This window comes from Nesoenas mayeri (assembly GCF_963082525.1).
Source record: "Nesoenas mayeri genome assembly, chromosome: 2".
NCBI classification, from domain to species: Eukaryota; Metazoa; Chordata; class Aves; order Columbiformes; family Columbidae; genus Nesoenas; species Nesoenas mayeri.
The window spans coordinates 136,935,272-136,948,924 of NC_137543.1; the positions used below are offsets into that span (position 1 = coordinate 136,935,272).

Here is a 13,653-nt window from a genome sequence, read left to right on the forward strand (position 1 = left end):
GCATACTCCTACATTATCCCAGTTTTGAGCTTAATATTACAGATCATTATGTAGTACAATGGTCCACATTCAGTTTAGGTTTGAAAGGCTCATTACAAATAAAATTCTAACTGTTGGAGAACAGAAACAGATGAATGTACCACTATGTAAGAGGACTAATCAATCAATGATTACAAGGATTTACTGTAATTCTGAGCTATGAGAACTAAGTACCATGAGAACTACAACATGCTTAATGAATAAAAGGAAGATAGCATGCAATTAGCTTAATAATGATTTATCTTATATACTCATATTAACAGATTATATTATGTATTTCTATTAGTACATCCTGCCTCAAGCACATTGCCATTTTACTGCTGGGATATTCATCCATCTCATATCACAATCACAATTTTCTCCTTGGGAAGCATAGCTTTGCAAAAATATGATTTTTCAAAGTCTCTTTTGGAAATGCTTTTCAAGTATGAAGAGATTTTAAGGAAATATTTTGTTTCTTTATATGGCCCTGAAATACTAAGAGAATACAGTTTGCTTGTTCAGAAACAAAGAAAATGGCAAGATTCCTTTTAGTAAATAGTACTCAATTCAAAAGCAGAAACCAAAGAGTGAGGCCATATAACCGTGAGTTTGTGTGCATTACAGCACTTGGGACTTCACTGTACTCTTATGAGACAGTTATTCTGTAGTTTGTAAACTTATGATTTGAGCATAACTTGGAACACTAGCTATTTTGCTTTCATTCTGTTCATACTATTTCCCCCCCAATATTTGAATTTTGGTCTGTATAACTATTTCTTAGGTGCGTTGTTTGCATTTTTGCATGCTTTGTGCAACAGCTGCAAAAGGGAGGGAGAGAATAATCATTTTTCTGACCAGAAATCTGTGGGAGATACAAAATCATAGATGTTCCAAAATTTTCAAATCTGTTTGTGAGCCAAAATGTAGTAATTTAATGATGTAGCACATTAATGATGTAGTAGTATATTAATGATGTAGCTGAAAGGGATAATTTTTGTTTCATTTTGGATAGTTATGTGTTTCCTGCAGTTTAGCATATTTAAGAAGGGGAATGAGCACTGAGAACATTTTTGTGTCAGCAATGAAACCAATACATTAAGATTTGGGCCATTTTGTGTCTTTTTATAAGCATAAAATTATCCATATTTGACCCAGCATTTTTCCTACAATAAAGTATAGTTTTGTGGTACTATTGTTTCGATAGCTTTTTCCTAAGAAACTTCATGAGGCTTCTACTTCATTTTGATTGTCAGCTCTGTTAGTGGTAGTTGTAACAATGTTGACCAATCTGACCCAACTGGGCAGCCCAGCAGATGCCAGTGGGATGTTCACTAACTCACAAGTTGGTGAACTGGAAGTTCCAGCAAGAGTTAAAGCTTTCATACTGGACTTGGATGTAATCTATTCATCGTGTGATCTTACTGCTCTTCATAATTATCAGACCTACTTTTTTCAAGCTATTGTACCAGCCAGTGTATTGGTGAAGGGACCTCCTCAAAAGCCATCGCTCCAGACAGAGTACCTTACCTGCTCTGGCTCTTCTGAAGAGCCAGTAATTATTTCCTTGTGTGAGGGAACACAATGGTTGTAGTAATGTCAGGAAATTAGAAACCATCTCAGCTTCTCATCAGAAAGGGATGTAGGGGAAGTGATTTCTTACAAATGGAGCTAAATAGGACATGATAGCTTAGTTAATTTGCTTGGGCAGAAGAGAATTTAAAGATACAGTAAAGTCAGGAGCAGGAGAAGAAAGCAACAGAAAGCTTCTGATAGAACAGATGCAATTCACATAGAGTAAGATACCCTTTCTGCCAGCATTGGTTATTGAATATATACAGTATTCTATGTTTTGGGCACTTCATGGACTATGACTCATAATATTCTTGTCCTTTAGAGCTTAGCATTGTGCTATGTTTTACTGTACCCTGTTCAGGCTAAATTAAAAAGAAACTTTACATGCATCTTCAAAGGCAACTCATTCTGTACTTTGACCTTTGTGTAGGGTATCAGTGGACCTCCAGGTGAGCCAGGCCCAAAAGGCATTCAAGGACGCAAGGTAAGATGAAGTTGTATATGTGTAGATGTTATTTATATAGGGAGGATGCAGAAACTTTATATAGAATCTTTATAGCCTACAGTGCTTTTTCCTCAGTCATTCTTTGTTAGTGGTGTCCTTTGCGCAGCAATAATGTACATCGTCTCATGGCACACCACGGTGTTGTTGCATCATGAAGGCTTTTTGTCTTTGGCACATACAGCTGGTTCTGCATCTGGGTCTCCAAGCCCAGCCATCAGAGCTTGGGAGAGCATTTTGTGGGGTCCTAGTAGAGTGCTACCAAGGACCTGTCTAGAGCCACAGCTCTTAGGTTGGAATTTAAGTCAACTGAATATGTGTCTCAGCTTCTGTCATCACTTGGAAAGCTTTTTCTAGAATGTTTCTGACTAAATTGCCTTGTGTTTAAAGATTTTAAGTAATTCTAGGTAGTGGTTATAAAATCTTTAGATCAAGCTTTTAAAGAAATTTTTACTTGTTTGTATACTGTAAAATATCAAGACAACTTTGAAATTGCTGGAGGTGTAAGATTTGATGGAAATGCCTTATTTATATTTAAAATATATCATTTAGAGTTAATGACTACAGCTTGTCAAGAAAAAACAGTTGGATAGAGTATCTGATTAATTTAGGCAGTCTTCTGGTTTGCAGATCTTTGGGAAATTGCTCTATGTGAACACAGTTGTCTTGTTCATGGGGCAGCTACTAACATCATTGTTTGGTACAGAAAGATCTTTCATGATTCTGTGATTCTATGTATCAGTTTGAAAATGTATAGGCTAATGGCAAAGACTTTCTACTGTGGGATTATTGACAGCCAGGTTAATACAATGCCATATTGAAATTATACAAGGCAACTAAATTCATACAAAGCAATATGCCAAAGATGCAATATTTAAAGACTCATGTTTTGTTTCTTAGGCAACAATTTCATTTGAAGATTCACAGACAAAAATTGTAGATATGGGAAATGTTTATGGTAAAACGTTTGGAATACTGGCACCCATTATGATTTTCCTCTTCCTGTCAAATGCTTTTTCATACTTCTTATTTCTTCGTCTTCTCAGTGAAATCCTTGATTAGGAAAGCTGCTACAGAATATTTCAGTAGCTGGGAAATAAAGAGGATGATGGGTCTGAAAGAAGCTATTCATACACATGGGGGGAAAATCATGGATTTCTTTAACTTCAGCACAGCAAATGACAGTAATTTTTTAATCTGTCATTTCACACTGATGAGTCCAAGCTAGTACTACCAGATACTTTTATTATACACTAAACCATATTTGTTGAATGTTGTTTGTCCTCCTGTCAATCTCTTCACACACTTTCATGTCTATAAAATACATGGAGCTCTCTCTAGAATTCATCTGCCTCCACATAATATTTATGGTCTCTTGTTATAATTCAACTTCAGATTTTCAGTATGAATAAGAAAGTAAGTTCTCTCTTTTCTCCTCTTCCAACTCTGCAATCTGCTATTTAAAGCCTATAGCTGAGAATTTTCCAGGCTCAGGCATCTATCATAACAAAAATACTGCCAGACAAGTTTAATTAATAAACTTAGGTAATTATACTCAAAGAATATAGCAGAAACACGTGTGTGTTTAAAGGTCATCTCTTGTCCATACCTAGCACCAAAGCTAGCCTTTGGCATTTTGAATCTTATTTGAGATGAGTGAAAAATTTTTTAATGAACAGTACAGATAATCAGTGGTTGTTTACATCTTAATAAACACCCATTCAGCTAGTAAAGGTCAAGGTCTCTTTTGGTTCAGACACACAGCAATCTTTCCAGTATCTTTTGTCCTTACAGAAGGATTATTCAATTGCTCTTATAAAATTAGTTTTCATGACACATAGTACGATATCTCTGAAAAGTGGCCGTTATTTATAAGTGCCTTTGACAAAATAAATATGTCTATTCTTAGTGCGGTTCCTTATACTCATGGCCTTTTCATGTTAATACTTTCTGCTTTTTGAGCTAAACTAGTGATTTCATCCTGGTTTAGCAGAGCTAAAGGCAGTTTTGTGGTGTTAATATTGACATGACATAACACAGAATACCACCTCTGAGTACTTTTATTTGTTGTTAAGAGAGTAGACATTATTTTGTCTGTTTTCATTAATTTATTAAAAAAAGCTTAACTAACATTTATTTCCAAAAAACCCACAACAGTGAGTTCTATACAATAGCACTAGTGAAGTTCCGTAAGAGTGTTTATATTCATGGTAGTTTTGAAAATGTGTTTGTTATTGATGGGAATAATACTGACTATTTGCAAAATTCAGCAGATGGTTTACAAACAGAATGATATGGTCACAGATTATAAAACTGGGACATAAAATCAGGAAGTGAACATAGAATCATTTTGGTTGGAAGAAACCCTTAAGATCATCGGGTCCAACCATAACCTAAATCTAGCATAACCTGTGTTCCACTCATAAAGAAGTGATGAACAGAGAGTACTTATAATTTTGGAGGTGACATGGGGTTTGTTTGTTTAAACTCAGAGACCAGCTGCTAGAAATAAAGCACACATTCCTAGAAACCATGACATATTCTTGAAAAGACAGAAACCAACACATTCTTAAAAGCCACTGCTACAGTTAGAGCCTCTGTGGAAAATTTCCTATGCATAGTCAGATTCTGAATTAGAATCTACAGTTGTATGGACAGATGTGTATTCAAACTTTCAAGGAAACAGTTAAGTTTGAATGTGGGTATTTAAAGCAGTTATTCCCATAAAAACATCTTGGGGTAATTCTGTGAAAAATCCATCATTGCATATTTCCCTGAAAACGCGTCCCAGAATGAACTGGTAAGGAATGCTGCTTCCTCTCTGATGACTTATAAATTCTTTCCTTACTTATGTGGCAAGCTACATCTTTCCGGGAAACTGAAAAATCCAGCTTCTCTATAAAGAAGTTCTTAGGTGCCTCAACTAGCTTAGAAATACAAAATATCAATAATATCTGTTTAAAAAAGTCTATATCTACTTGCGTTGTTGTTGCCAATGTTTACTTTAAAGATAAAATCCTTATATTTGAAGATTATTTTTTACCGTAGCTTAATCATTATTGCATTATAGACTGAAGTAGAGAGTCTTTGTGTTCCTTACAGTATGTATATACTTTCTTAAAAGTAAATGAATTATTTATGTTGGCACTAACTGGTACTCATCATAACATAACAAACTATTTTTGGTGGGTAGACTGTTATGTTCCAAGCTTAAAATGGTACAGTTTTAATGTGTAAAAATATTAAGCTCAGATCAAGTGTAATTTTCCTTCCCATTACTCTAGCTGATATTAGATGCCACCTGAAGAAAAATCCCAATAGGAAGAAAAAAATAATTTGAGCAGATTGTTAGACAAAGAAAATATTTACAAAGAAGCTACTCTGAAAAGCTGACTTTTCCTTCTATGTGTAGAGATAATGATATTATTGACAGCACTTTATGGTTTTAATAAATCCCATATTAGCTGTAGCACTAAGATCATAGAAGATAAAAGCCAGACTTACTAACAGGCGTATGAATTTTGAAATATAGACTTTAAAATAGCTTGAACAGTTTAAGCTTCCAAGTTTTGCATGTTTCTGGTAGAAGGTGGGGTTTCTTTCTCCATCACTATTCAGGCATCCTCTGCTGTCAGTGAGTAAGCATTTGACAAAATTAAACTTTCATACTACCCTGCAGGTGTTTTATCATGAGGGATATTTATGCTGCCTACACCCACTAGTATAGCTGCTGTGAAGTGGATTACAGGAATTGGATCACTAGTAATTGGAAAGAAAACTGTGTAATGTTTTTCTCATGGTTAAAAAAAAAAAAAAAAGCGCTTTGGGAAAAAACATTATCTTTATAGGATTCCCATCGGCATTCAGGGCAGCACATGTATTAGCATAGCTCTGTTGTGGGGGTGGACTTGCAAAGGAGAGCATGATTTGTGGTAGGAAACATCTCTCAAATTCACTGTGCTTGGGAAGTTCTGTCAGGGGCTGTCAGAAATAAATACAAAACACAGCGTCCATTTGGATGACAGGACAAAAAATTTGGAAGACAATTTCCAAGCACAACAAAGGGCCTCGGTTTATTGTTTCAGCTGAGAGATGAGCTTGTATTTATCAAACACCATTTTTCAAAATAGAACAAGTTCCTACACCATTTCAGAGGTTTAGTTTTGACAAAAATAGAGCCCATGTGCTTAGTGGTGTTTCCTGTGCCCAGAGTAACCTCCTTACACATAGTGGTGCTGCATGCTGCTGAATTGTTCGGGTTTTTTTAATTTTTATCTGATAGATTTTTAATATTTTCTCAACTTTGCCTATCTTTTGCATTCATTCTCTGGTGTGTGCCAATACATTATGGCACAACAGAGATTCCAGGCTGCCTTCTCCATGAAAGAAATGAAGGCTGTGAATTTGAACAGCTAATATTTAGCACACCGTCTGACCTTACAGCAGCCTGTGCCTATTTCTTTCTCACTGGGGCACCTCATCCTTGAAGTGGGCAAGTCCACCCTAACCAGACTGTCTCCAGTTCCTGAAGATACGTGGAGCTTTATCTGTTATCAAGTGCAGAGCTACTGAAAAGAGACTTGGTGGTGAGCTAAGGGAGCCTATAGGCTGAAAGGCAAAGTTTCTCGGACACCAGGCTGATGTGCTTGGCTTAGTGTTCTTCCAAAGCCCACGCTTTGTGCATCTTGACCAACTTTCCAAGAAGCACAATGGTGCATAAAAGCAGCAGAAGTATCTCTGTCCTTGAAGGAATGACTATGCCTGGAAATTTGCTTGTAAAACTTTCTACTGTAGCCTTAATGCAACAGCTTTACTTGTATATCTTCCATGGGGATGACTTTGCCCTGGAAGTAGAGCATGCCATGGGGCTGCATGTGTGCAGATACAGCACTCTGGCTTTGCTGGCACCGTTCTGCCACCACACTTCTATTATACATACTGATGCACAAACAGAAGCTGATCTTCCATTAATGCTTAGATGCTTGTGACCTGTTAGCATGAATGAAATTCAGAAGCCTACATTACTGCCACTGGAAATTAAATGGAGGCTTCTAAGTCACTAAAGCTCTTCTGAAAATGTTTAGTTTAGTATATATTATTTTCTAAATAAATAGTATAAAACATTTCCTTACATATTTCCCCTACATCTTATTTAAACAGAATCAGCTGTTGACTTAAAAGACAACAGTACTTAAAAGAGAGAGTTTGTAAAGAGAATTAAAACGAGACAAGTACAAGCTTTGGTTATATTATTCTTGGCCTTCCCTAAATTTCCTGCTGATGGGAAGCACTTAATAAAAATAGGGTTTGATCAGCTGTTTTAAAAAGGACAGTTTGTTCAACACCAAGTTAATCCCATGGAGGAACTGGAAGTCAAGAAGATGGGCCATTTGAGGGATTGTTGTTGTTGTTGTTGTTTGATCAGTTTCAAAACAAACACAGGAGAAAAAGAAACAGCTATGAACACGAAGGGTCAATTTCTAATTGGGTTCATATCAGTAAAAATTTTATCATTTTTGATAATCTGTGTACATGTCAACCAAGTTTTGACTCTGGCCCAAAGGCTCCATGAAAATATTATTACGAAACCTAAACAATGATGTCTACCTAGTAATACAGTAGACTTTGATGTATTCTTTATTTTGGGAACAGCTACATGACAAAATCCACTTTAAAGCAATGTCAATGTTGCTAATATGCTGTCAGTGCGCTATGTGGAGATACATGTACAATTCTGCTGAGTTATACCAGCTTTCTCTGATTTTGTCTATGCCTTTTAAGACTTCTCTCCTCATGATGCTGTATTAATTTGTTAGATTATGAAAGTGTGCTATAAAATCTTGTATTTTGAATAAGAATTAAATTTTGTAGCTGCTCTTCAAATGACCTTATTGCCCTGTAACTGAATTAAGACTGGGCATCAAGTTCCACTTTATTCTAGGTTTAAAGTTGCAGTAATAGCACTCCAAGTGCATAGTTATCAGAAAGTAAGCTTCAAGGAGAATCTGTTAATTTATTTCCACTGTATATTTCCATTCCTGCATCTTATCTTCATTCTTTGGTACATTAGAAACTGATGATCTCTGGAGAAATCTCTGGCTTTGAAGTAACTTTTATACTTCCATTGACCTCTCAAGTGCAAAAATCTCATTGAAAGGTTTCAGAACACAGCACATAAAAATATTCAGTATATACAAAATTTCAAGCCCCGAATAGGAATACCTCCCCAGAAAATAAACACATTTTGATAAAAAGTGTTTTTAATACTCATGTGGCTACACTGACTTTGTTAGAAACACACTAGACATGGAAGAGAATTAGGAGCTGCAAAGATAGCAGAAGGAACAGGATATGCAGTTGCTGCTATGGTTTCCCTACCTTGAATACAATATTTAAAGCATAAACACTGCTTAGTTTCCAAATGCCCATTTTTTTCTAGCAAGAAAAAAAGCTGAGGAAGCACCACATGGTTGGATAAAGTCAAGACCAAAAATATGACAAAGAACAAATATATTTTTTATCTTTCCCAATGTGTATGAGGGAACGGTTTTGTAACATTATTATCTATGTCAGCAACTTGTATAGCCAGGATATTGGCCCTGCTCTTAATCTAAACATTTAGCTTTAAGACAGACTTTAAAAAAAAACCTTTAAAAACGTGTTTCTATAGACCTAAATGAGGCTATGGAAAGACACTCCGTGGGACTTTGATTAAGGTTCTATTTGCATTAATAGTTTCTTTCATTTTTTTTTTCCTTCAGGGAGAGCAAGGCCCTTCAGGTCCTTATGGTCCTCCAGGACTCCCCGGCATTGGAGAGCCAGGACCCAAGGTAACTCTCAGTAACATGTCTGTTAAAGTGCTAACTATGTGCAGTCATTTTTTTGGATTAAAGCTCTCACCTGCTGCTTTTTCAAACTCAAACTCTTATCATCTGAATGTAAAATTGATACAATATAGATAAGATTTTGTACTTGCATAGGATGGAGATAACAGACCTGCCTTTCCAGCACCTCTAAGTTTTTATCATGATCCCATTGGCACAATAAGTCAGAAATAATACCATTTAAATGGGAGTTAAATATGTGAGTTCATTTTCAAGCACTAATAGATGCTTGCTCTGATGAGTAGACTGTACTTCAAGGCACAGAAATACACCTCAATCACTGTGACATACAGTGAACTCAAGATTATTATTAATATTTCTTCACTACGGAAATATTATTCTTACAGGTTATAGAATGCTCTTTCTCATGTAGCCTTTAATTCCTCCATTTTATTTTGTTGCAAAGGACTGTGAAGTGAAATCCAGTCTTTCTGCTTTGGATAAGTCATGTCTGCCTATGCTGGCCAGCCAAATCTCCTCTTGGAAAGCTTCAAAAGCATCCACATAGGAAACATGGCTACCTAGTTTGTCAAGAGACCTACAGCTCAGACGCAAACAAGGAATCTAAAATTGGCAGAACTCTTTCTCACCCAAGTTATTCTGCCTGATGAGTCTTTAGTCTTGCTTTATGCCATTTTTTCCCTATTTTTGGAGCCAAATGCCGGTACCTAAAATACCTGCACTTTTTTGATTTACTGGTCTAATTTCTACATTCATTGAACTCTTGCATATTTTTGGTGCAGTGGGGCAGACCCCAGGACTTGCAGAGGGGTTATATAGGTCGGAAACTAGCAACTGGCTATTTCAAAGGAGCTCCAGTGGGTCATTCCAGAAGGTAACATAGTTTATGGAGAAGGAATGTCATTCCTAGTATCTATGCTATTCTGAGGAGAGATAAAAACCCTCTGTGCTCTTATGCTTGAAGAACGTACTTCCCAGTAAATTGGAGGAATTGTGAAACCCTATAAATAGAAGATACAGAAACTCTGCAGTTCCTGGAGTTCCAGTGTAATCCCTTATTCCACTGAAGCAGCCTTCAATTCAAGTGCCTAGAGAGAGGCTACAGTGAGGATCCTCCACACCTGAGCATTCCTACTTCGTGGTTGGGTTGCATTTCAATCAAATTTAGCCTGACTTCCCCCCTTATCCCCGTCACCTCTCAGGTCCTGTACTTTTAAACAGTTACCCTTAAACAAAGTGATAACACCCCTTTGCTGTTGGTGTGAGGGCTGGAATATGGTATGGTGCTCCAGGTATTAACCAAAAGGTACTCTCAAAACTTCTAAATTGTCATTTATGCTTGTTTTACATCAACAGATGTTACATGTTTGGTTTCAGACCTTTATTGTGACATCATTAAGTTATTATATATACCTGTTATGCTTTTCCAAAGCATCGAGTTAAATTAGGACTGAACTTTCTAACATTCTTTTTCACAAGGGTATTCAAGGCCGCGATGGTAAAATGGGACCTCCAGGACCTCCTGGAATTGGTGAGCAAGGATTACCTGTAAGTCAATGATAAATGCAATAGAAGTGGAAATAAAATAAGTCTTAGTGAACGTAATGGATTGACAGCAGCTATACTGGGTCCTGATTCCATAAACCCCCCTACACCTAGTCTGCAGCAGCAAAAATGTGTTCAGCTGTGCCAGCCCAGTATTGCAGCAGGTGGCTTTACCTAAGTGAGAGAATAAAGCCGAGTCCAAACAAGTTTTGGGGAAATTAAAAATTGCTTGCTCCATATGAGCAGGATTGCAGTATCCAGTTTTCAGAAAGATATGGAGTTGTATATTAATAGGTGTACTCCTACTTATTTGAGTTGAGGATAATCTTTTAAAATTGTCTAAAATCACATTTTAAGAAGATGAAAATCCAAAAGCTGAGGCATTCCTCACCTCCTTTGTGTACTTTGGAGTGCATCAAAAACAAAGACCCAATTTATATGCTTTTAAATACGTCTTTATCTTCTGAATTGCAAAACTTTGGCAAGCTTTTTGTGAAATTGAGTTAGTGCTCACTGGTTTTTCTTCCTGAAATGTATAAAATGTGTGGTTCCTTGTATATTTCATTTAAAATCTCAAAGAGATTGTCAATTAAGAAGCCATGAATGTGGATGGAAGTCAGATTCATCCTAATAGTATTTTTAAAAGTCACTTTGTGGCTGTAAAAGGCACCAAAAAAAATGTAGAAACTTTTTGCTTAATCAAGATCATCCTTAAAAACTCTTTATTAGCTTTAAATAATGAAAGATGATTTTTTTAAAGAACAGAAAGTATTACAATTCAATTATTTCTGTACTTGTTTAAAACAAAATTTACGTTTTCTAATTTTGTATGTTTAACCTGCTATTTTGTGTGGAAAAAAAACTATGTTCAAATTAATGATTTTCTGAAAATCATGAAATTCTATGAAATTGTCAGGAATAAATTTCACAGTGGTGAATGTATTTACTATAAATTAGTCTACAGGTTCATCTGGGTTTTAAGGGCACCATCTTCAGACATTAATTATGTAGTTCACACCATTATTTCAATTAAGAGTTGCTACATTTCATTTTAATTGCTTGGGTTCAGCCAGCTCTTATGGAAGCATTTTTACTTAACAGTGTCATAAGAACCTATACTAGCAAGACAGACAAAATGTCAGTAAAAAATGGAATTTCTGATATAGTGTGAATTTATTTTTCTTTCCTTATAGGGACTACGTGGCCCTGAAGGTCCGCCAGGTGAGCAAGGTCTACCAGGAGAGGGCATTCAAGGCCAAAAGGTAGTGTTATGGAAATTACATTTTTTAACATTGTAGGCCGAATTTGCAGTAGTGTATAAGTTATTTCAGATCACTGATCATTCCACTGGTCTCGAATGTCAGCTGATGGATCTTGGTCTTGTGAGTCACTGTGTTCTCTGAGTATCCCTCCGAGTTCAGAAACTGTATCCAGATAATTACAAAAAAAAGTTGCATGGTCCCTCTAACAGTAGTAAGTTAATTATTCTCTTACTTATGTGTTTAATAAGGTACCTTATTTTGATAGCATTCATGAGATAAAATGTCGTTTGAAAGACTGCTTAGCTATTTATGTTCTGTATTGGAAGAAAACATTCAGTAACTGTTTTCATTCTGTCATGCCATTTTGGGAAACAAAAAGATGTTGTAATGAGTCTCTATGGACAGTTACTTCATTAAGGGCACTTACTAGGTTAATATATGTGAACATTCCTTTTTGAAAAAATAAGTACAAACAAGCAAAGATTTATGATTGTCGCAACTGGGCTTCCCATCAAAATGTATCCCTCTGTTTTAGTAGCTTCAAGATTCTCTAGAGTCTTGAACTACTCAGCAAAGGAATTTTTCTTCCTTTTATGGGAAAGATGGTACTTGTGTCCTTGCACCAAGTTCTGATCTGCTCTCTCTGAGTAATGAACATATTACCACATTTTCAAAATGTAGCTTCTTTCTTCCTCATATTTAATTTTCTCCTTTAGAAGTCCTGCGTTCAACAACACAATGAATGAATATGGAGCATGTAATTAATTGTAACTGAATCACTTTTCTCTAAGACTGATAATTCCATTGACTATTTTTCTTGTTCATTTGTAAATAAATACTTTTCTCCTCATTATCTACATTATGATGACCAGTTTTTCTGGAATAGTATTCTTTATAAATTCCCAAATACAGTTACAAAATTGCACATATTTCCAGGGTGAAAAGGGCTCTGAAGGTATACGTGGTCCTCCTGGGCTGCCAGGTCAACAAATCAAAGGTGACAAGGTGAGGCACAAAATATTTTTCTAATTGTATCTATAGTTAATTATATTTTTAGTTAAATTAATGATTAATTATTAACATAATATCACAATAATAGAAACGTATGTTTTACCTGGAATCTGAGGTACTACACCATTCCATGCAGCTCCATACGCTGTACTCATCTGTATAAGTAGCTGAGCCTGTTAATGTTAACTGAGGGCACTAAAGACTGTATTCAATGCAGTTGGGAATATGAGGGAAGAAATTGACTTTTTTCCTCCTAAATTTGTGTCAGAAACATTGTATTTTAAATATTTAAAATGATATTTAAACATTTTTTAAAAGGTAAAAAAAATCTTTGAGTCATCTAATCTAATGGACCCAGGACAGAAAAAGGAACACTCTGGCTTTTGAAATTTGTTAGCTTTCTGGTGCCTAATCCCCCAAAGAGGGATCCAGAACAAATGTTGGCCTGATGAGATTCCTGCCTGTATCTTGTGCATCCCCAGAGAGTGGCTGATGACCCATGCCCAGGTGTCCTACAAAGCAGAGGCAGCGATTCCAGATCCTTCCTCTCATGATTATTGCCTCAGCTCCTCCTACTCCCCATTGGTTTCTTTCCCTCCTGTCCCCATGTCTTCTGCTCTCCTCATTGCCCCACACTCAGCTTCAGTAAGAGGAGAGGACAGCACTCCTATCCCAAGTCGTCGACAGCTTCATCAGCAGGGCGTGCTTCACAGATGTAGGAAGTTTAACTTGAACTTACTGATCTCACCGTCCAGTCAAATGGCTCTCCAAAATCTTCAGAGCAACCTAGGTGGTGTGGTGAGGTCTGATTTGGTCAGTCTGTGAGAGGGAAGCTCGATGAGAACCTGCCAGAGCATCTAGCTCAAGACAGAGCCATCTTATTCCCATGTCTGTG

The 13,653-nt window shown here is 36.4% G+C and overlaps 1 protein-coding gene across 1 annotated transcript in view; it reads left to right on the plus strand.

The window, feature by feature from the left end:
- Nucleotides 1–13,653, plus strand: part of COL28A1 (collagen type XXVIII alpha 1 chain) — a gene marked incomplete at both ends in the record, with an annotated part of 54,003 nt that overhangs the window by 10,845 nt on the left and 29,505 nt on the right. The window contains 5 exons of the mRNA XM_080364209.1: nucleotides 2,024–2,077; nucleotides 8,857–8,925; nucleotides 10,420–10,488; nucleotides 11,679–11,747; nucleotides 12,684–12,752. Of these exons, the coding sequence (XP_080220335.1) occupies nucleotides 2,024–2,077; nucleotides 8,857–8,925; nucleotides 10,420–10,488; nucleotides 11,679–11,747; nucleotides 12,684–12,752 (330 nt within the window). The remainder of the gene's footprint in view (nucleotides 1–2,023; nucleotides 2,078–8,856; nucleotides 8,926–10,419; nucleotides 10,489–11,678; nucleotides 11,748–12,683; nucleotides 12,753–13,653) is intronic.